This window comes from Perna viridis, chromosome 9 (assembly GCF_037379345.1).
Source record: "Perna viridis isolate PV_CMFRI_1.1 ecotype Kerala chromosome 9, ASM3737934v1, whole genome shotgun sequence".
Taxonomy (NCBI): Eukaryota; Metazoa; Mollusca; class Bivalvia; order Mytilida; family Mytilidae; genus Perna; species Perna viridis.
Window position 1 is genome coordinate 35,486,553 of NC_142453.1, and position 24,343 is coordinate 35,510,895.

Sequence of the window (24,343 nt, forward strand, 5' to 3'; positions counted from 1 at the left end):
TCTCAACATTAGTAAGGGTACCAAAAATTATTACTGATGCAATCATTGCATTTGTATATAAGAACTTCTTTGGTTGGGGTCTTTTCCGCGCGTGTGTATGTGCATCCTATAAGCAGATACATAACATTGTACATTATTTTATGCATAGTAGCCCAATTTTTTGTTTGATTTTTGTTTGTTGTTAGTTATTTTTTATTGTTTGTTTTTCATTTTCATTGCCATGATTCTTTTTTTATCTGATTCTATTACGATTACTGTTATACTGAAAAACGAAACGGTCTAATGAAATCTAATAAAAGCGAGAAACCAAAAATAAATTCAACCATAATATTCGAGCATAACCGGGAGAGGGGCTATGCATACTGAATGTTGCAGTTTGTTAAACCACGACACCAATATCAAAAATAAATTACATTTCTATGTTAAAATTCTAGTATTTTGATGTTAATCTAGTCTGCCAAAATACAAGCTTTTCTGTTAAGCCGATGTAAGCTCACATTTTGTAAGCCGAGAACATATCTGAGTTAGACATTTCACTTTTTTTACGGATAAATTAAAGGAAACCAATCAACGTCTCTTAATAATTTGCATACGTATCTATCCCCAAAATCAGTCCCCGCCTCGATGATTGGCGATATTTACTTAACTCATCTTATTCCGGTTCTGTATGTGAAGATTGAACACATAATGTTCTCATTTAACATTAAAAAAAATCACATGAGACTCCTCTAAGAAGTCTTTACTGGTTGTCCTGACGATTGACGACTAACCAACTGTGCTAGAGCCTTTGCAGTCACATGATAATGCAGAGCTAATTTTTAGGACTATATTTGAGGTATGTCTATTCATAAGTTCAAACTTGAGTTAAATGTGAAAAAGGATTGTACAACTGACCATTGATTTGCGATTGGAACTGTGTAGACAAAAAGGCATTTTTTTTTGTTTCCTTCGTAAAAACAAAAATGACACTATCTAAGAATTAAGTAATCTAAGTATCATCTTAAGAATAATTTTATTTGTATATACATATGTTTTATAATCTGATCACAATTAAAGCTCTAAAAACTGACATAGACATTGATATGGCCCGTGAATCGTCACGCATGGACACCCTCGCTAAATCTTTAGAAACACTCACTACACGTATTGATACTATACAGGGTATTGTTGACAATGTACCGGTCGATGAACATGGATTAGGCAATAACGGTCAAGCGAATACACAAAATGCTCACGGCAATCCACGTAGGCCAGATCCACTGAATGACAATGAAATCACCGTTATAGTTAAAAATGTTCCATATTCTGACGATGAAGATATAACCGAAAAAGCAAATAACATTATAAATAGTATCGGTGAAGATATATCAAATAACGTGAAAATTGTAGCAGCAGCTAGACTACGAAAGCGATTTCGTGACAAACCGGCATTGATAAAAGTCAGTTTCGAAAACTCAGATCAAAAAGTACTCGTTCTCCGAAATAAATATAAACCCAAAGAAGTTGATGAATATAAACGGGTGTTTATCCAGGGCGCGAAATCACGCATGGAGAGACTTCTTGAAACAAATGCGAGAACAATATTGAAAGAATTACCACACGGAAATTCGTACAGAATAACGGGAAGCGGACGCATTCTTAAGAAAAATGAAAACGTACCGATGGAGGCAAACGATATTCAAAACGATTCGGAATAGGTACACGGCCGGTGCAACTGGACTATTAGCATAGCTCAGCTAAATGTTTGTGGTTGGACTGAAAATAACTCTTTATTACGAAAGCAGATTGTTAAAAATGTAGATGCCGATATATTCAGTATATGCGAAACGCACTTGAAAAATGATGATAAACTAGAGATAGAAAATTATAAATGGATAGGATCGAATAGAAAAGAAATTCACAGAAACGCACCGAAAGGGTCTGGGGGTGTCGGACTTTTCGTCAAACATTGGATTAATCAGGAATATACTTCGGAAATAATAGACGCTACATACGATGGTATTCTATGTGTAAAATTTACTTCCAAAAGTACCGACCTCAGTTTCACCGTGATATCTTGTTATCTACCGCCGGAAAATTCAGTTTGGGGACGAGATTCACAAAGTTTCTTTGCGCATATCCTGTCAATCATGTACTCTTATAACGACTGTGACGCTCATATTATATGCGGAGACTTGAATGCGCGCATTGGATCCTTAAGCGACGTTTCAGAGTTTGATTCTGTACCGGAAAGGTCGTGCATTGATAAAGCAATTAATCAACATGGACATGCCTTTATAGACTTTTTGAACGAATCTAAAACGTGCGTTCTAAATGGAAGATATGATAATTCAAAAAACAATTATACGTGCATATCGGGAAAAGGAAAGTCAGTTGTCGATTATATATGCGTTCCACATGAAGCTTTACAGACATTCATTTCGTTCGAGGTTCGCACCATACGATCGATAGTTGAAAAATACGACTTATTTGGATACCTAAATGACCGCTCGAAAGTCCCGGATCATTCTGTACTAGAAACTAAAATGAACACACAAATTAATGTCGATAGTATAAGTAAAAAATCAGGAAGTGCTTTCAAAAAACGATATAAACTGAAGGTGATTCCGAACGATTTTTTCGCCTCTGATATATCGAAACAAGCAATACAAACACTTATAACACGTATTGAACGGACCCGTGAAACACAAAGCAACATAGATGGAATATATACGGATTTGTGCGATACTATCTTAAAGGAGATGGATGATACAATTCCTTGCTTTGCACCAAGTAACAACACGAAAAAACGTTTCCGAAATCATAAACCATACTGGAATGAAGAACTATCGACTCTTTGGAAAGACATGCACTTTAAAGAGCGATCATTCTTAAAATGTACGGGAAATACAAATTCGAAACGATTAAAACGGCTCCAATTCCAAAGTGCACAAAAACTATTTGATCGTAGATTGAGATTTTATGAAAGACGGCACCGAAATGCGTTCTGTGAGGAACTTGAAACAATGACAACAAAAAACCCTAACGAATTCTGGGCTAAAATACGTAATATGGGACCACGAAAACAATCCGAAATACCCATGGAAGTTTATGACGATGAACGAAATATTCTTAATGACGAAAATGAAGTTTGCGAAAAATGGAAATCCGAATTTGAAAAAATGTACAACAACACTAATGCAAATCAGGATTTTGATAATGAATTTTATAGACAATCGCTACAGCATAAAAATCTACTAGAAAACAACATGTTAGATCCGTTATATCAATGTAACGAAGAATTAAATTCCAATATTACTATTGAAGAGGTCTCTGTAGTGATTAAAGCCACGAAAAATGGAAAAGCTACTGGTTTGGATAAAATACCATACGAAGTTCTTAAATCGCCGAACATCTTACCAATTCTACTATCTCTTTTTCAATGGATATTTGATACAAGTTTGATACCATCTTTATGGAGAAAGGCAATATTGTTTCCCATCCTGAAAGACATGTCCTCCGATAAGCGAGAACCATTGAATTATAGAGGAGTGTGTCTACAGTCATGTATATCTAAACTGTTTAGCTCTTTTATGAACAATCGTCTAACTTCCTATTTAGAGGATAATGATTTACTTGCAGACGAGCAAAATGGATTCCGCCGACAAAGATCATGTGAGGACCATGTTTTTACACTGAACAGTATAATTCGAAATAACCAAAATATAATAGCAACTTTCGTAGACCTGAAGAAAGCGTTCGATTTCGTAGACCGTGATATGCTCCTTTATAAATTACTCTTAAAGAATATCGATGGTAAACTTTATAACTCTGTGAAAAGTATATATTCATTGACTTCAGCAAGCATACGAATAAACAATACTATGACAGACTGGTTCACGTGCTATTCAGGAGTTAAGCAAGGTGATAATTTGTCCCCGACTCTATTCTCGATATTCATAAATGACTTGGTTCAGGAAATAAATAACCTAGAGTTGGGTATCGATATCCATTCAAAAAAACTTTCACTGTTATTGTATGCCGACGACATAGTTATGTTTGCGACTAACGAGAATGACATGCAGCTTATGCTGAATACTCTTCACAACTGGTGTAAAAAGTGGCGAGTTCTCATTAACACGGACAAATCTAAAGTCGTTCATTTTCGATCGGGACGAAGACCAAGAACATCCTTCCAGTTTAAAATTGGTGATAATATGCTACAAATAACAGAACAATATAAGTATCTAGGCGTGATATTTCATGAAAAGAAGACATTCGAGTCAAATGCCGATAATCTTGCTAAGGCTGGAGGTCGTGCCCTCGGGGCCCTAATCTCAAAAGTGCACGGGCTAAAGGACTGTGGAGTTAATACTTTTCAAAAACTGTTCTACTCATGTGTGGCTCCGATTATTGACTATAATGCTGCTATATGGGGATTTAAAGGTTTCAACTGTATTGACAATGTTCAAAATAAAGCAATCAGATACTTCTTAGGAGTACACAAGTTCGCACCTAAATCGGCAATAATCGGAGATATGGGTTGGTTACCATCACGACATAGACATTTTCAACATATGGTTAGATACTGGAATAGACTTATGAAAATGCCTGACGACAGATTATGTAAACAAGTGTTTCTGTGGGACTATAACAGATGTAACAATAACTGGTCCTCAGATTTAAAGTCTGTGATGAATGATATTGGACTCAATCATCAATTTAGTAATAAACTCGTATGTGATCTTAACACCGTAAATGACTCTCTTGTTGAAAAGTACGCACATGAGTGGTTTGATATGAATGAAAACTCACCAAAGTTGAGGACTTACAAAACGTTTAAATCGTTCTTCCAAATTGAACCATACGTCAAAATGAACTTATCGAAATCTGAGAGATCTATGATGGCACAGTTCAGATGTGGAATTCTCCCTTTGAGGATCGAAACAGGCCGCTATGTAGGTGAACCCAAACATCAAAGAATATGTCGTTTGTGTGACACTGACAATGTAATTGAAGATGAAATACACTTTTTGACCGAATGTTGTTTTTACAATGATATCAGAACTGAGCTTGTCAATAACATAAATGGACTTGATACTTTCAAAACCTTACCAAAATGTGAACAGTTAATTCAACTTGTGAAATATTTTCCCAGACAAACTTCAAATATTATTTTAAAAGCTTATTGTAAGCGTAGACAGTTCATTTACTCAAAATGATTTTTTTTTCTGGTGTTTTACTTTGCTTGAAATTGTATATAGATAAAGCTAATTTAAGTGACTTATAGGTCCAGTGGGCCGGGTGTATCTTATTTCATGTTAAAATTATTGTTTGTTAGTTTGATTTTGTACACATGTCACTATAATAAATAATTACTTACATATATTGGTGTAACTTCGAATGTATTTCATTGCTAATCATGACACCACCACTCTAATTATAATATATAAGGTATCAGCATTATTATTTTTACAGGACAGTTCATCAATTATCAAACACAGATATGGGTATATGGAAATGATAACAATAACTTTAAAAAGATGAAATAAATATATCAAATTACTAAAATAAAAAGATTTCCGTGATAAATGTATGATGTGAGAACATTGCATTGGTATGAAACGATCTATCTGCACCCTTTGTATGATCATGAGAGACCCATAAAGGACGTGATAAATGCAAAATTTGGTCTCCAAAATATGATTCTTCATTAGAAATCATAAATGCATGTGTTTTTTTTTAAATGAAGGATTAAAATGGAAGAAATTAAATATACTACACTGAAATCACTATAAACTTAAAAATATGAAACTAGTGGTTTTATCCAGACAATGTATTGGTCTGTATAATGAAATTGATGACATTAGCATTACTGGCTCAATGTGTTAAAAATTGCTTAGTGGTATTTTGACCATATCAACACTTCAAATGTCCATTTAAAACACAATTTGTCAAACTCAACACAACAATGCGTTGAAGTAGACAAATTTAAAACATCAAAGCAAATATGTGTTGATTAGGACACAAAATGTATAATACAACGTTTTGTTGCATTGTGAATGACATATTTTTGGTCATCAATTGCTGTAGTCAGTGTCTCTGAAAGTTACTTGTAAATGAAATGTTAAGTTGTGTGCGCATCTTACTTGAAATGAAACAATTATGTAAAACAAGAAACACATACACACAATAAAGATTACACAAATAAAAACGAACAAAATGATAGAACAGAGGGGTATAAATACGAACCATGTTACCGAAAAAAATATTTTGTGAATACATATATAGCAATGAAAGCATCGATAGTTAAGAATAATGAATAAGTGATCAACAGCCACGTTTACAAGATAAAAACGGAACTACATGCATATAAAATATGAATAAAACCTTTGGAAAATTAAAGAATATGAGCACAGTGTTTCGGCCTTACGGCCTTCGTCGGGGGCAAACAGTATTGAGGAGAAAACTATTTACCATCAATAATAAATCAAAGCTATTGATAGGTTTGGCATGCAATTTCACAACTTAAGGAAGGAAAAAAAACCAGTTTATTTACAAGTGGTATACTATACGAAGATATTTTACAATATTTTACAGACCACATTTTAATTCGTTCGAAATGAAGACAAATAACTCTAATGGTAATGATTTACAAAATAATACGAAACTGAATAAAAGAAAACGGAAACATGTACGCTGGGGTATAATTAAATAAAGTATAATGTCTGTTTCAAAGATATAGCTTATAATCATGTTTAGGATAGCTTATTGGGTACATGCACACAATGTTGTTGTTATCATATTGTTACAAAGTAAATCGAACCTACATAGTATATTTTGTCATCTAAATAAATTACATATTATGCCATTTAAGATTGATGCTTTTCTCATCCATCGAACTTTTTATTGCACTTTATCTTCAATATGGATAGAAAAATAAATGATGAATACCTACCAATGTATGAAATTGTATAATAAAAATGGATCAAAATGCAGATCGTATGTATGAATGTTTGAATACTACATGAAGCCATTAGTTAACAAAAACATAACACGCATACGACTTTATTTGTTTACCATTTAGTGGTGATAGTTATGCACTCCCTAATTTTCATCTCATCAATTTAATTGCAAATATATTTTGATTAATAATTTAAATTAACAAAGAGGAACTGAAACAATTACAAATTCAACATATGTTATGTTTGTCCTATGTTTTTCATACGTTTAGGTTTTTACTTGTTTTAACGTATCAATTGAAATTACAAATCACATAGTAATATGTTTTTTCATAGGATTTCATGTATGAAAAGATTATTTCGAAAATGTTTCCATGTATTTAAATGCATAAAACATTATTGGCCCGAAACATGTCTTTCCATTTGTTTTGAAACATATGAAAAATGTTACAATTTTGTCTGTGTAACTAAACTATTTTCTATAAAGAGCATATCTTTTTGTGGAGTCAGTAAAATAATCTTCAAAAAGTTCAATGACATTTATAAATGATATAAACATAAAATCCGTAAAATAAACACATGCTGTAAAAAGATAATGTAAATGCAGATACACATTCTCGCCTGAGCTTAATATCTGGAAATATTGTCTGACCAGCATTTATTGACAAATCTATTATTATTACTTTTTATATGCACAAAAAACGCTACATTTTACTTCATCTTTCTAAATTGATAAGTTATAGAAATACAAAATATTTAAGATACCCCCTTTCCTGTGCATTCTCCCTCTCAAAATATGATTTTCAGGCACCCTTATACCGCACATGTACGATTAATATTTTTGTAATAAATTATATGCAGCACTTTTGTATTTTATGGTCACTTTTTATACCTCACTGAGGGAAAAATTCATATTTTTTGTTTTTGGATTTTTATAGTTTCTATCTATAAAATGATGTAATTTGACATTACTATTCTTTGAAAATGTGCTCAGGCCAACTCTTTCACACGCCGATGACACAGCAACAATTGAAACTAGTTCTTAAATGTTTTACTGAGATTCTATACAGAATGTTTGAATCTGAATACTGCTATAAATATACACTACAACCAAGTACACAATTTTTCTTTTCATTCAAAGTCTCGTTTTATAACAACGGATGACGCGGTGGTCGAGAACACGATACCATATCTTTCCATATGTACAAAAACTGACAAATCAAGATTACAACAAATTCTGCTTAAATTTGTTTCCTAATAAAATAATGTAGATTTATCAGGTGATGGTCTTGGGTGCAAAATAGTGCATAAGAAATACACACAATCCTACAAATCACTGGGTCAATTTTAATAAAAATAATTACTTTTTTGCTTTCCAGTACGGCTAGTTCCAATTTGTCTACTACCTTGTTTTTGTACTAGTTTCTAACCACGTTTTAACAATAATAAACGGATCTGTTTCGGTCCACAGATAGATGCAATATATACAGGTGCTACTTCATTAATATCGGGATGATTCACATCTACTTAGTGTAGTAATAATGCATTCACATTTTCAATGTTACCGTTCAAACATGTCCATTCTGACTAGCCATGTAGAGTGGTGATACTCCATTATTCTTACTTTTGTTAAAATCTGCAGAGGATGCTATCAGTTGTTTTACTATATTTTATTGTCCTTCTTAACATGCAATATACAAGGACGTTTAAACATCATCATCACATTGATTAACATCAATACCTTTGCAATAAAGAAGAAGTTCTCTGACTACTTCTATGTGGTTGTAATTACAGGCGATCTTTAATGGTGAAATATCGTCATTAGAACTCTTATTGATATCTGCAGAGGATTGTATCAGTTGTCGAACTATATCTAAATGTCCTTCTTGACATGCGAGATACAGGAACGTACAACCATTTTCATTACGTTGATCAATGTCAATACCTTTACAATGAAGAAGTTCTCTGACTACTTCTATGTGGTTTTTTAAACTAGCTGTCTGTAATGGTGAAGTACTGTCATTACAACTCTTATTGATATCTGCAGAGGATTGTATCAGGTGTTTGACCACCATTACATGTCCATTCTGACTAGCCATGTGGAGTGGTGATACTCCATTATTCTTACTTTTGTTAATATCTGCAGACGATTGTATCAGTTGTTTGACTATATCTAAATGTCCTTCTTGGCATGCTAGATATAGGGACGTACAGCCACTTTCATTACATTGATCAATGTCAATACCTTTACAATGAAGAAGTTCTATGACTTCTTCTATGTGGTTGTTTAAACAAGCTGTCTGTAAAGGTGAATTACCGTTATTAGAACACTTATTGATATCTGCAGAGGATTGTATCAGTTGTTTGACCACCATGGCATGTCCATTCTGACTAGCTATGTAAAGTGGTGATACTCCATTATTCTTACTTTTGTTGATATCTACAGAGGATTGTATCAGTTGCTTGACCACCATAACATGTCCATTCTGACTAGCCATGTAGAGTGGTGATACTCCATTATTCTTACTTTTGTTAATATCTGCACAGGATTGTATCAGTTGCTTGACCACCATGACATGTTAATTCTGACTAGCTATGAAGAGTGGTGATACTCCATTATTCTTACTTTTGTTAATATCTACAGAGGATTGTATCAGTTGCTTGACCACCATGACATGTCCATTCTGACTAGCCATGTAGAGTTGTGATACTCCATTATTCTTACTTTTGTTAATATCTGCACAGGATTGTATCAGTTGCTTGACCACCATGACATGTCAATTCTGACTAGCTATGAAGAGTGGTGATACTCCATTATTCTTACTTTTGTTAATATCTGCAGAGGATTGTATCAGTTGTTTGACTATATCTAAATGTCCTTTTTGACATGCGAGATACAGGGACGTACAACCATCATCATCACATTGATCAATGTCATTTTTTTTATTCTGAAGAAGTTGAGTGATTAATTGTACATGCCCTTCTTGACATGCTATGTATAGTGGTGTTGATGAATCATTTCGACCCTGATTTATATCTATTCCACAGTTTAAAAGCCAATCGGCAAATACTTCATCGCCATAAAAACATATTAGATATAGTGGTGTATCACCTTTGACAATATTTCTAGAATTGGCTAATTTATTCTGGTCTGAATTTTTCAGCGTCTTTAAGTAAGATCAGAACTTTCGTCGAAATAATTTGGATTTCAAGATTCTGTTTCCAAAAACATCTCGTAAATACATTTTTCTCCAATCTTTTACTAATCGTACAAAGTACTCCTGTAAGTTATTCTCCTCTAAAGTGACGCAAAATGTACTACTTTCATCTTTTTCTTCATTAAAGGCACATACAAATCTTTCTCTTATAAATTCAGAAGAGGCATATTTAATGAAAAGTGAAGTCATCTGTTTTCCAAAGAATTTAGCGAATACATCAAATAACTTGTCATGAATTATCTGGTAGTTTCCTTCTCTAATACTTACATACACACCCTCGAGTTGTTTCAACGAAAACTCTACGTTTTTTCTTGACTCTGATCTTTGCAAACCACATTCCTCGAAAGTATCTTTCAATATGGATTTCGAGGCATCATTCATAACAATATCGTTTGTCAGTTTATTATTCTTTTTCCATCATCACTTTCATGGAAGAAATTCTGGAGATCATTTTCAAAATATACGAATGGATTTTTCAAACATTCATTAAAGTCTTCGACACCTTTACCTAAGAAATGTTTACATAAAAAAGGGAAGAAATCATATTCAATGGCATGATCAGAAACTACATGTTCCTTGAAATAATTTTTAGACAGTTTCTGTCTTTCGCTCAAGGAAAGGGACAATTTGATGGAACAAATATTACATTCACTTTCTTTAAAAAAAGAAATACTATTCTGTAACCTTTCATCTCTAAAAACCTGAAGTCTACAAGTAGCAATGATTTTGCAACAACTGTCTTTCAATAAAACCTCTATTGTTGCTTTTCTTGATTTCCAAACATCTAAATATCTCTGATTCATTGTAAACTTTCCGCATAAATCATCAAAAACAAACAAAGTCTTTATTCCCGGTTTAAAATACCGACAGATTTGTCCTGGGGTTTGTGCAATTATGACAATGTAGCCCTCCTCTCTCATCTTCAGAGCGGTATGATGTGATAAGTATGTTTTACCTGAACCACTGTTTCCAGTGATAACCACAATGTTTTGTTCTTTAATTTTCTTCATCAATTCCTCTTCTGCCCTGGTGTGGACATACAACTTGTCTTCATTTTCGTTGTTTCCGTTTTAGACTGCAATGACCGAAGTTTCGATTTGATATACTATTATATTCAATTTAACATTCAACCAAATGATTGACCGGTAGATAAAACAAAGGTATTTTTGGCGCGGCTTTTCATGTTGTGATTAATTGCGTAATGTCAACGGTTGATTTTTCTGTGTTTACGAATGAATTTCATTTTGTTAGACAATATGGTAAAGCTTATTTCCCTGGTAGTGATTGTGCCATTTGTATGTTATTTCTTTTGCTGACTCACAACATCGATACATACCTTGAATATTCTCAGGAACGCCTATGTTTTTATCGTCTGTCGATATGTAAAGGCTTTTGTACCTTTAATAAAAAAAGTATAAAGTATACTATGATCAAGTATCGTTGACGCATATTGTCAGTCAACAACACATGGTATCTACAAAAAATGGATCATAATAAAGAAAACATAGCAATCTGTAAAACAATTGATTTTGATAATGAAACAATTATAGATAGATCCATGTAAAAAGCAGTTTAAAAGGTAAAAGGTAGCCCATACGTTTGCTAAGCTGCACTGTTACATTATAGGAAAGAGTAATTTGCAGTCAAAATATGCAAATTATCCTGTTTAGCATAATGTTTTGTTTTCCTAAGTTGTATTTTTCATAAACAAAGGGAAGAAAAAGAAAAAGTTTTCCATTTTATAGTGACTTTAATTGCAGCATTTGGGATATTATGATGAAGATAGTCACCAAATTGAGAACTAGTTGATGTCTTATTTGTATGATGGTTTCTTAAAGTAAACTATTTTACCAACTGACATCTCTTTTGCGGAAAGCAGTTTAACACAAATCCTCAGAGTATCAGCAGGCTTCATCAAGTAAAGTAAATATCAGAAATATTGGCATAACATATTTTAATTACGCCATTAACCCGACCGTATCATCCTAGTCTATCCTCCCCGTTTTTATTGGAGTCCGAGAATTTGCTAATTTACTTTCGTTAATTTGTATGCATCATTTTGGTTATTTTATGGTCTATGTTGTGTATCTGTTTTCCAAGTCTGGTCTTTGTCCCCGGATAACATTCTTTTGACTTCTCATAGAATCTTGGTTCCCTTGTTTACTCTTTTGGTTCAGTAGAATGACTTTCATATACAAAAGCTCATCATTTTACTATACACATTATTCTACTCAAAACAGATACTCTACAAATTGTATAATTAGAACCCCCTATAAAATTATTGTGAACTGAAAAACCAAGTATAGCACACCATTTACTTTTGAAAGGGTTTATCATCAAAATCAATAACTATTTCAATTAGATACAAATAAATGCTTATAAAGCAACAGTGTTAACATATTAACACACCAAGCATCCATTAACGTTGATTTAATGGTGTATATATATATATATATATATATATATATATATAAACATCTCAGAATGTGACGACTCTATTCGCTACACTGTTCCATCGGATCAAATTGGTACAGGGAAGATAACGTAAACTTATAGATGGGTCTGAAAAATTCCCAACGATGTTAGAACTGTCAAATTTGCGATGCAAATTTTTGGTCGTTCCCTCCGCGGGACTCGAACTCGTACCGCTGTGACATCTATATAAAAGAATATCATTACCATATTCTTTGTAGGTAATATTAAAAAAGAATAAAGTATTGTGACAGAACATGTCGTGTAAAAATACCGTAAGAAGGAGGCCTGCGTCTTTCTCTTGAACTGGCTTAATGCAAAACATAAAGCACTCTTAAGTTATAAATAATAGGACCATGGGATTTAATGAGGCATGTTGCAGAAATGTTTCAATCAGGCATATCTTCTGTTATGTTCAAAGGGAAGATCATTTTTTGAAAAATAAATTCAGTTCAGTTAAGGGCACTTAAGTTCACACGGCAAATTTAAGACAAGACTTTGATTAAGCCTAAACACCCGTCCTCAAAAATGTTTATTAAAAATGTCGATATGGTTTGCATTTCTACGTTCTACAAAACATGGTATTCTGATATATCGAACAGTATTTACTGATTTCGACATTATCATATTTATACCTAAATAGGATAGACCACTTTCAGATATTTTCTATTTGCACCTAGTCCCTGCTCCAAGTTTTTAGTGGAGTCCGAGTTGCTCATTTGTTTTTGTTACTTTGTATGTATGATTTAGTTACTTTATGTTATGTGTTGTGTATGTCTGTTTTCCATGTCTGGTCTTTGCCCCTGGATTACATTCTTTTGATTACCGCTATAACCTTGGTTACTCATCCCAGCGTTAAAGGAGTGATCTACCTATATTTATCCTCGATATGTCACTTGGTGCTTTCTATTTGGTCTGCTAAATCCTTGTAGATGTCATCAGTTCTTAAAGCTTTCAAAAAATGTACATATCCATGCTTTCCTTTTTTCGATATAATAGTAAGCAGTTTCCTGTTGCGCTTTTGATTTGTTTTACTGCAGTTATATCCTCATACTCGTCCTGTGTTATGACACCATTGGACAATAGGTAGTCTAGAACAGTTTGGACAAATAAACCATGAACGACAGATTTGTAGTTCTTAAGAAGTTTTGCTGTTTCCTGAATCTCTGGAAAACAAAAATGCTTTTCAAGTATGCAAACATATTTTTTCACGCACAACTTTAAAGATAAACAATAACCATTTCAACTATAACATAATTTGACTACAGAACCAATGCAATAAAGAATGTTACCTCAAAATATCAATTAGTAAAGACAAAGTCCGGTATTTTTTACGTTCACCAATCTTAAGAAAACTGTTATAAGGTTTGATAATGGGTTTTCCCATATTTTCAATCAATAAGTTGAAAAGACAATTCTTCTGGGGCGAACTGTATTAGGCCCACCGGTTCTATAAGTATCGAATTATATAAATATTATAAGTAGAAAACTGGTTAATAATACCTTCTCTCGAACAATATTTTAAAAGACTATTTCTGGAGAAACAGTACCAGAATGTTGACTTGTCGCAAATAATTGTAGTACAGTAATACAAAGACAAATTGATTGATAATGTTAAGTACTTACGAATCATAAGATTGTAAAGTGTTTTGATGCTGAAAGTAACACCATCATATACCATATGTATGATGCGATTTAACTGGAACTTCATAAAATTTTGACTCTATTAAAATCGAATTTATCGGGCTTCACTTCAAAATTTTGCACTGTAACAGATTTTTAATATTACATTTTTGCTTTCTGACAAATAGTTTTGGTTTTAAAAGTGCAACCCGATCGAGGAATTGACAACAACAAAAAAAAACAAAAAAACAAAAAAACAAAAAAAAAAAAAATAAGGAATTAAAAAATTTCGATCGTAAATTGGACAACTGGGATTGGGTGGTACATGAGGAAACCTTTTTTCATACAAGAGATGTATTAACCAACAAACACGTATTCGTCCTTTTTTCAGCGGGCATTCATAAATAAGAAAAGGTAAATAGGATACCACTTCCATTAAACATTGAAACTGTGAAAAAAACATTTACGCAACGTTAGAAACAAACTTTGTCGCTTGAAATTCTATTTCAGAATCTTGCTTTTGTTGTCTCATTTGATGAATAGGATACTGTACATCTAGGTTTTCTGGCTCAGATGTACTAAAAGCATCTACAAATAGCATAAATGATGGATATGGTCGACTACATAAAAGGTCCAGCAAACATTTGTTGCGTTGAAAGTAGGTTTTATGATTTTCTAATTCTTCTCTGTCACCAATGGTCAAAACACCCATTGAAATTAATCCATCTAAAACCGACTCATCTAATTTTCTATTCACGAGGTCTTTTTCAAAATATTTAAAAAGCTCTTCTGTGCCACCTGTAATAAAATGTATTCATTTAACTAACATTTGGATATTTATCGTTTGCAGTATCTCATTTTATTGTGTTCCTTTTTGATTGTTTTAGAACAACAAGCAATATAAGGTAAGAAGAACCCTAAAAATACACATTTCGAAACATCTACAATTTATTTCACTTGTTAATTTATTAATTGTGTTTAATGTCCAACCTTAATAGCAGGAAATAACAGTTATTTGAATGACAAACCTTGTATTTCAAAAGAAGGAAGAGATGCCCTTGGCTCAGTTGGAACAACGCCTGTTTCCATCTTGATTTATAGCTAGGTAAAAGACAAACTGAGGTTTTATAGTAAACTTATTATGAAGCCATGTTAACAGGTCATACTACTTACACTCACGGCTGCAAGATATATATATATATTGCTGACCTGTTAACATGGCATTATAATAAGTTTAATATACGAGTTCGAGTCCTGCGGAGGGTACGACAAAAATTTGCATCGCAAATTTGACAATTATAACATCGTTGGGAAGTTTGCAGACCTTTCTATTTTGAGAATGAGTATGATTAGGCTTAAAAGTGAATTAAGTGCTTTGTTAATTGTGAAGGATTTCCATTGGAATTATGATGTTCCGAATTTAATACACTGGTTTTCATATGTGTTACTTTTGTATACTGAATGTTTTATTTTTTTTTTTTTTTCAATAATAAATCCTAACAATCAGTGTTTTTTTAAATAATTGTTTATTTAGTTCTCTAGTATTGTTGCTATCAACTTTGCTTATTTATTATGCTGACAAATATATATGACATTTTTTTGTTTTTTCCTTATGTATAACTTTAAAGTCAGGTCTTTACAAAGCAATCACTTATGAATGTTCAAATTTACAAGACAGTTTGTAATGTTCGGGCACAGATTCATAGTATTCCACTTAGGTTTCATTCAGTATTATTCAAAGAAATTTGAATGTTTTTAAGAGTAATCAAGGGAACCAAAGTTATAGCGGTAATCAAAAGAATTCGATCCAGGACAAAGACCAGACATGGAAAACAGTTATACACAACGAAGAACGTAAAGTAACTAAAATCGTAAATACAAAGTAACAAAAGTAAATGAGCAACACGGACTAAAACTGGGAGCATGGATCAGGTTAACCGGTAGAGTAAGCGTCCTCTGCTTTTCTAGAAACATCCACCGATTTGCTAAAAAGTCCGGGGTAAACAAACGAGTGTCGATTCTGATGGATTTTGCAAAGTGCTCTCATTTTGGACATTGTTTGGTAAATTCACTGTCTGACTATCATGGTCATGATCATTTTGAACTTGTAGAGTTTTGTTTAAACTGTTATACATTTCCCTGTCCTAATGTAAGAACCAATGGCACGTATTAAATGCCTGGCTTCAATACCGACTTCATCTAAGGCGCTGACAAATGCCAGGCATCTTATTGGCTAAAGTATTTTTCTTACAGCTGCTTTGCAATACCATACATGGTCATTCATTTAAAATCAATCATTTGGTCTTTGCAAAATTGTTTATTTCTGGGTTTGGAGTGTTTTAGTTTGAAAGGTACACCTAAAAGACGAAACTGGACAAAGTGGATCATTTGGCCTAGTATAAATTTTACTTTTGCCAACAGTGTCGTCGGGGATTGCAGTTTCAATACTACTTTTGTCATATTTATCAGTTTGTTGATATACAAATTCACACCCTCTCCTGCACAAGTAAAATACCAAATCAACTCATACCTTTTTCTTAGGGCCAAACATAGTTTGTATACTTAATGCCATACTGTCAACAGAGTATATTTTCTTCAGTTCATCTGGGGTAACTGGAGGATTATGATTCGTTTCGGCGAACCCCTTTTTATTCAAAGCAACAAGAACAGCTTTGAATACGTCCTCAGAGGTGGCGAATTCAATGTCCTTTCTAATATTGATTGAACAATGTTTCTTTAAATATTTGGATAATCCATATCTCTTATTTGTACGCGACGAGTTCTTTTAAAGTTTCCATCAGCTTTACATAGAGAAGCAAACAAATGACTGAGTTTCTCATTAAAAGTTTATGATTATTGACTATACGACAAACGCAATGACATTTCATTCCGTATTGTCAACTTTCCTTTCATCTGTGGCAACGTCTCTTCATTATTCTATACCTCTCACTCTACTACACTCCCTTTACAGAACAAGTCTTGACACTCCTGTTTCTGACCCCATTTCATCATTATACAGACTTGTTGCCATCATTTTGGATATTGGTTTCCACAGACTCTTTGGACCAATTTGTGTGAAAAGTCAAGATGAAGAAAAACGATCATTTCTTCCACTACCGTTTGTCAACAAAGGTATAGATGCAATTAATTTGGCTAACATCCTCCATCACAAAAACGTTACCTACAAAATTCCCCCATATTTCAAAGACAAATCCATACCAATTATTTCATATTCCTATACTTCACCCATCGCATCCAAAATTTTCAATTATGAAAGGCTATTGCAGAACCTCGAGATTGAGGACTTCAAGGCTAAACCACCTGACTGTTCTTGCAAAACCTCTCCATTCAAATATGGTCCTTCTGGTCACGTCGTTACGGGAGATTTAACCATTATCGAAAACGAATCTCTGCGTAATATCCTTTCTAAAGGTCCCAAGTACCGTGAACCACGCTGCATAAATTGGAATTGTAATTTTAATGTTCTTATGGATGCCGTCGAGGACTATACAAGAAAATGGATAAAACGAGAACAAGAAGACATTGATGCTCTGTCAGAGTAGTTGAAGGCCGTGAGGTCTTTAATTTTGAAACGAATGAAAGTTTTAAGTAGGTCAATGAGTGCCAAGGCTACATCAGTTTTCAAAGACCCATGTAGCAAAAACATTTTCTACTATACATGACAAATATGTTGTCGTACCAGCAGACAAAGCCCAAAACAACATTGTTTTTGTCTGCAAAACGTTTTATATCCAATGTTTATTATCAGAGGTAGACGTAGAAAATAATAGCAGTGATAAGACCTACACTGCTACCACTCTTTCCAAAGAAGAGTTTTTGGAAAACCATAAATCTGTGCTATCCTCTTTTTCCTCATACTTTGTAAGGAATAATTCCAAATCATCTTCCAAATATACAGAGGAAGATGTTTACAAAATGCTGGAAATTTTTATCGACAACATATTTGTCCAGTGTGGTGGACGTCTTTTTCAACAAAAGGTCGGCATTCCAATGGGAACAAATCGTGCTCCTTTACTAGCTGACCTATTCCTTCACTCTTACGAGGCTGACTTTATAGCTGATCTGATCATAAAGAAAGAATATTGTTTGGCTAGATCCTTCAATGTCAGTTTCCGCTATATAGATGATGTATTGTCTTTGAACAATCCTAATTTCGGGGATTTGATACATCGCATCTACCCAAAAGAACTTGAGATAAAAGATACTACAGACACTGTGAAGTCAGCCTCATATCTTGACCTACACTTAGAAATCGATGGTAAAGGAAAACTATTGACCAAACTTTACAACAAACGTGATGATTTTTCATTCAGAATTGTCAACTTTCCTTTCATCTGTGGCAACATCCCTTCGACTCCTGCGTATGGAGTGTCCATATCATAATTCATACGTTATGCCAGAGCTTGCCGAAACTACGCAGACTTTTTGTATCACGCTAGAACTCTAACAAATAGGCTTCCGGAACAGGGTTATGTTGCTACAAGATTGAAGTCATCACTACAGAAGTTTTATGGTCGTCATCATGAACTCGTGAATCGTTATGGTGTATCCATCAGCACCATGAAAACTGATTTATTCAACGGGTCATAGTTTTCCTTTCCTCGTTTGTCTACCCCGGACTTGACTTTTTATGAGCAACTCGGCGGGTCTTTCTAGAAAAGCAGATGACGCTTACCCTATCGGTGGACCTGGTCCATGCTCCCAGTTTTTAGTGGAGTCCGAGTTCCTCATTTACTTTTGTTACTTTGTATGTATAATTTTAGTTACTTTATGTTCTTTGTTGTATATGTCTGTTTTCCATGTCTGGTCTTTGTCCCTGGATTACATTCTTTTGATTACCGCTATAACCTTGGTTCCCTTGATTACTCTTTAACATATAAGAACTTAAGTACAATTCTGTGTAAGAATCAGGCAATGGGGCACATCATTTTTCTTCATTTATATTTCTTCCCTCAGATATGTTAAATACATCTAGAAAACAAATGAAAGGCTATTCAAATTAATCATGAAGTATCAATGACGTAGATATTGTTTACTGCTTACAAAAGGAAAAATTACAGGAAAACTTTCCCGGCATTTTTCGATAGTGAATTTCAAATAAATTTCACCGATCAATATCTTAAAATATCAAACGTTACAAAAACATTTGTTGTTATTTCAACAGTTTAAGTATAAATACTTGGGCGATACAATTAAATCTCTGCATTGTTTTCTTCATGTGCAACCCCTAATGAAGTAATGAGCTGTTTTGCCTGATTCAGTACATGTACTTAATTAGAAGAGATTTTCTTTGGAAAAGCGGCCTAGTGGAGACCTTGTAAAAGTATTTGTTGTATAGATCAAAGAATACAGAGAATGATTCGAAAACTATGTCAACTAATTGTAAAATATTTAATTCACTGTAACAAAATATACTTTTATATGAACATGACTTTGTGTATCAATCTTTGAACTAGATTTAAGAGAAAGTGCACCATATCTCAAGTTAACAACCAATCTTAATTTTAGGTTGTTTAGGAACCGATTGACATTTGAAATAGCGGTATTTTATCTATGAATTAATATAATGTCTTAGTCACCGGGCTACAAATAAAATAGTTATTTCAAACTAGATCTACAATGTTTTAAACAAACGTGAGTAGTTTCACCGCAGTAGAATGGTGAAATAGTATTCTTATACAAAATATATCCGATTTTTAGTGGTTGCTTTGTGATATTCTATATCCCTCGAATACAATGCAAATACATTTAAATGAAAACGTATTTTTGTCTGCTGTCCATGACACACGTTAAGGTGTTCTTCGTATTTTAAGTGATTCTTTACTTACTACTGTTTAATCTTTTCCTTGTGTTTCGGTTGACTGATTGTCATATACGACAATAAACGGGTTATACTCAAATTTATAAAGTTAACAACTTATATACACCCATTAAATATAGTTAACAAATTAAGGCATATTCCAACCCGTTTGTCACAACAAAGATAAACTAAGTACCTAAATGATAGTTTAAAAAACAAAATAGTCATTTCATTTGTTTTAACAAAGTTTGTAATGTGTAGATCTTACTAATGAAAATTAGAAATAATGAAGAAAATCTTTTTATTCTTTACAAGTTTAGAGCCAGTTGAAAATTCAATTATGTTAATTTCTTTAAACCGACGATAGCTACCATGGTAGAATCATTTTGCAAGCTTTTCTCCACAGCTGTTGTTATATACGATTTTGCTAAGCAGTTTTCGAGTCTAACAAATAATAACAGCTACATTCTTATCAATTTACATGTATTACGAAAACAAGACATTGATGTATTGATGTCGCAATTTGCATCTTTATTCTCTGCTCGACAATGCTTCGTCATTTTAATGGTGTCATTAGGACAGTTTTGGGTAGTTAACACACATTTGTGACAAAAACGGGGAGTAGGGTGTAAAATCATTACATTTCAGCATAAACTGTGTACAATGCTAGTTAAGAGATCAAAGTGTGATTTGTTTGTTTTGTTTTCGTATTATTAATTATCTGTTAAAGGCAAACATAGATACTTAAATATACTCCTTACTCAAACTTTAAGAGAATTGTCGGTATATGTAAATAAATCAAAGTCATGCCATTTACGAAATGCTATTTAAGTGACATTCTGTGTAAGAATCAGGCAATGGGTGGCACATCATATTTCTCAGTTTAATCTTTTTGGTCACAAATATATTCAATACATCTAGCAAACAATTGGAAAACTATTTAAATTAAACCTGAAGCATTTGTGATGTAGATATTGTTTGACTTCTCACATAGGCTAAAAGTGTGAGGAAATTGTCCCTTTTATTCAACTAAATTTGACCTATCAATCTCTTATAAAGTTAAAATTTACACACAGTTTAATGGTCATTTCTAGAGAGTATGATATATAAATACTTGGATAATGCAGTACAATATTTGTGGGGTTTTTTCTTCATGTGCCACTTATTAAACACATTTTGCCTGATTCTTAGATAGGAAGTTCTTAAAGACAAGAAAGTTTGGACAAACGAGTCAAACATATATGACAATGTTCAGCTACAGCGGGAAAAAAAGACATTGAAACCTTCTTTATACGTTTCTTTTGAAGAGACAGATATGGTCTCCATTCTTTTGTCACAGAAAACGGAATGGTAAAACGTCAAAAGCGTTTATAGAAAGGGAGTTTTTTATTGCTTGGTCTATCTATAAATGCTGTCCTAAAAAACCTTTTTTAACTGCTTATGATTTTCACAACTGTAAAATAGGGCCTCCAAAAATAATTATGATAGTTGCTATAGTAGATGTGAATTTGATCAGATGTAAATATTAAACATTTCTTAAAATAAACGTACAGTAAATCCCGCACATGCAGCAATATTTTAAAAACATTTTCGACTATACATATTACTCCTAAAGACAGAATTTTAATTCAAGGCGTCTTTTAACCACAAAATTAAATGCAGATGTACGAACCTTCTGAAAAACCCATATTATTTTACTTTGTGTAAAAACTTTCATTGCCTATCTGTTTTTACAACAACAGATATCATCAACCTATCGGAGCGCATGTTGACCGAGTCCTTTCATTTCAGTTCCCGTCATTAAAATTATTTAGTTTAATCAACTAATCCTCGATTTCTAGACTGTCTATCTCATCTATGCCAACATGATCGCAGATACACTTAAGTCTTCTGCCTATCTTATGTTAATCTTCATCTTAAAATGAGCAATTTTGAATCTTCTTATTCGTACCCCAAAAAAGATGTTAGATACATAAAAACATATTTATGTTTACCTACCTTAAGTTTATATCATTGATGTTAAAGCAGCTGCAAATCCAGTCACATAAAAATGACACATTTTGAATTCAATGTCTGTTTCAGTTTATGAACCTACTTCTGTAATACAATACTATACTATACGGACTTGTAGGGAAACGTCATTTAAAAATTATTGCATTATGTTAATTTTCGAGTATGCACCTGGTTTTCAAATAGTGTTCGGTTCAATGAGTTAACTTTTTCATAAACCGTAGTAACTTAAACACGAAAACATCTCCTTACTACAGGAGTTACATATTACATCTTCTTACCTAATAGTTCAATACTAAAAACTCAATAGACTCATGGATTCGATGGGTGTAACCTTAAAGAATAATGAGAATGATATCAATTCTAATAGGAAAAATGTTCAGAAAAAGTAGTTGCTTTTAGAGATTGTTTAAGAGTATACATCATAAAACACATGACAAAAAGCTATGACAACAGTAACACGGTGTCTATATCATTATATATAATTCTTCTGAATTGACCCCAATCAGTGTTTAGTGGGGTTTGTGATGTAATTGTTTTTCATTGCGTATTAATATTTGAACTCTCAGTGTTGTCTTGTGAAAGGAGTTACCAATAATGGCACCTTCGGTACTACTGCATCTTCTTATTCATTTATTTAGAACATAACCTTTTAGGCCTTGCCTATGCGAGACGGAACCGTTAGATTTAAATTCCATGCTTGTGGCGGTGGTAAAACTCATATGTCCAAAACCGGCAGTCTTCAGTTGATATACATATGCTAGTATTAAGTTTTTGTTTAACAAATGGAGTAAATAAATTAATTCTACAGTGAAATGGTTTCTGTATTTTGTACAAATTGAGAACAAAATTTCATTAATTAAATGAATGGGTATGACAAAATAAGTTTGAATGGTACAGAAATGTATATTCAAATAAGACTTTTGATAAAGCAGACAGTAAAAATATTGAATGCCCAATGTGTCTTAAACATACAATCTACTCAACTCATCATGCAATGCATACAATTGTCATATTACAAAATAAAGAAAATAAAGAAACTAAAAAAAAGACTAACAGTAATCAGTATGAATTTAACCTTTCACCTAGCCTAAAAGCACCGAGATGCCTACCTCTAAGACCAAGTAAGGTTCGTTATTAGTTTTGTATCTTTAATACAAAAACAAAAACAAATCTGTTTTAGCTTATATTTTAAATGTTAGGTAAATTATTAAGCAAAACAAAAAAGTTGGTGTAAAATTGTAATAGGCACAATTATTTAAAGAATTTACCAATGAATTCAACTTCCACCTCTTACAGGTTACATCTGGTTTGTCTTATTTCAACGTAACACATCAGGGTTATGTTACATTACGTTGAAATCACAATTAAAATGTTTGTTGTCTTGTCAGTTTCAAAAGAATATTTTACTATTGCGAAATGATTTTTTTATATATTTATTAATAAGCAATTCACAAGGCTGTTTAGGACTTCCCAAAAAGTTAGAAATAGGCATGGTAGTGTAACTAATCAAGTGATAAAATGCTGTATTTCATTGATCTTTTATTCGATATTTTGATTTTAATCATACCTCCTACCGCTTGCTAAGTTGGGTATCTAGGGATAAGGATGTCGATCCGTCTGACCTTCTGTTCGCTTTTTCTTTACGAAAAGAAACCATTCATATATTAGTTACTCCTCCTAATTTCATGATAATGATTTAATTATTTCAGTGCATTAAATGTTTAAGGCGAATACCTCCTTTATCAAAGTTTGATCTGATTGAGGTGGGGGTGTCCATAGGCAAACATGGACTTTGTAATAAGTGAATATAAGATATCACATCTTTGGTCGGCAACGCCTTCTAAATTATGAATGGAATTTAATGAAACTTTCACATAACTTTAATATGAGACTTTGACCTATACTTAAACGCCATAACAAGAACTTTGTTATTCCTCGACACGAGGAGCGGGGTAAACAATTGAGTGTACATTGCTCACAGATTTTTTTTTGGAATTTAATACTTATATTTAGACTGCAGATCAAAAAGACTTTAGAGAAGATGGTATGTTCTTTTATACAGGAATTATCAAGTTATAAAGATTACTGTCTGTTTTTTGTATTGAAGTTAACAAGCTTTTATATTCGTAGCAATTTCCCACCACTGTAGGAGTACCGAATTATTTAGATATTTTTTTGGTATTTCATATACTAGTATGTTCAAATTTCACAATCAATGCGAGTAATTACTAGTCTATTAGTTACTTATATACAAT

The 24,343-nt window shown here is 32.9% G+C and overlaps 1 protein-coding gene and 1 pseudogene across 1 annotated transcript; both read right to left on the minus strand.

Moving 5' to 3' along the window:
• Positions 1-6,512: 6,512 nt before the first annotated feature.
• On the minus strand, positions 6,513-11,220 carry LOC148607990 (uncharacterized; annotated as a pseudogene).
• Positions 11,221-13,637: 2,417 nt separating this feature from the next.
• On the minus strand, positions 13,638-18,490 carry LOC148607991 (uncharacterized). The gene is made up of 3 exons (XM_088544512.1): positions 15,283-18,490; positions 14,722-15,052; positions 13,638-13,797 (listed from the first exon to the last, which is right to left on the minus strand). Exons 1-3 carry the CDS (start codon positions 15,341-15,343, stop codon positions 13,770-13,772), a joined length of 420 nt encoding a protein of 139 aa, XP_088400638.1. The 5' UTR covers positions 15,344-18,490; the 3' UTR covers positions 13,638-13,769.
• Positions 18,491-24,343: the final 5,853 nt, after the last annotated feature.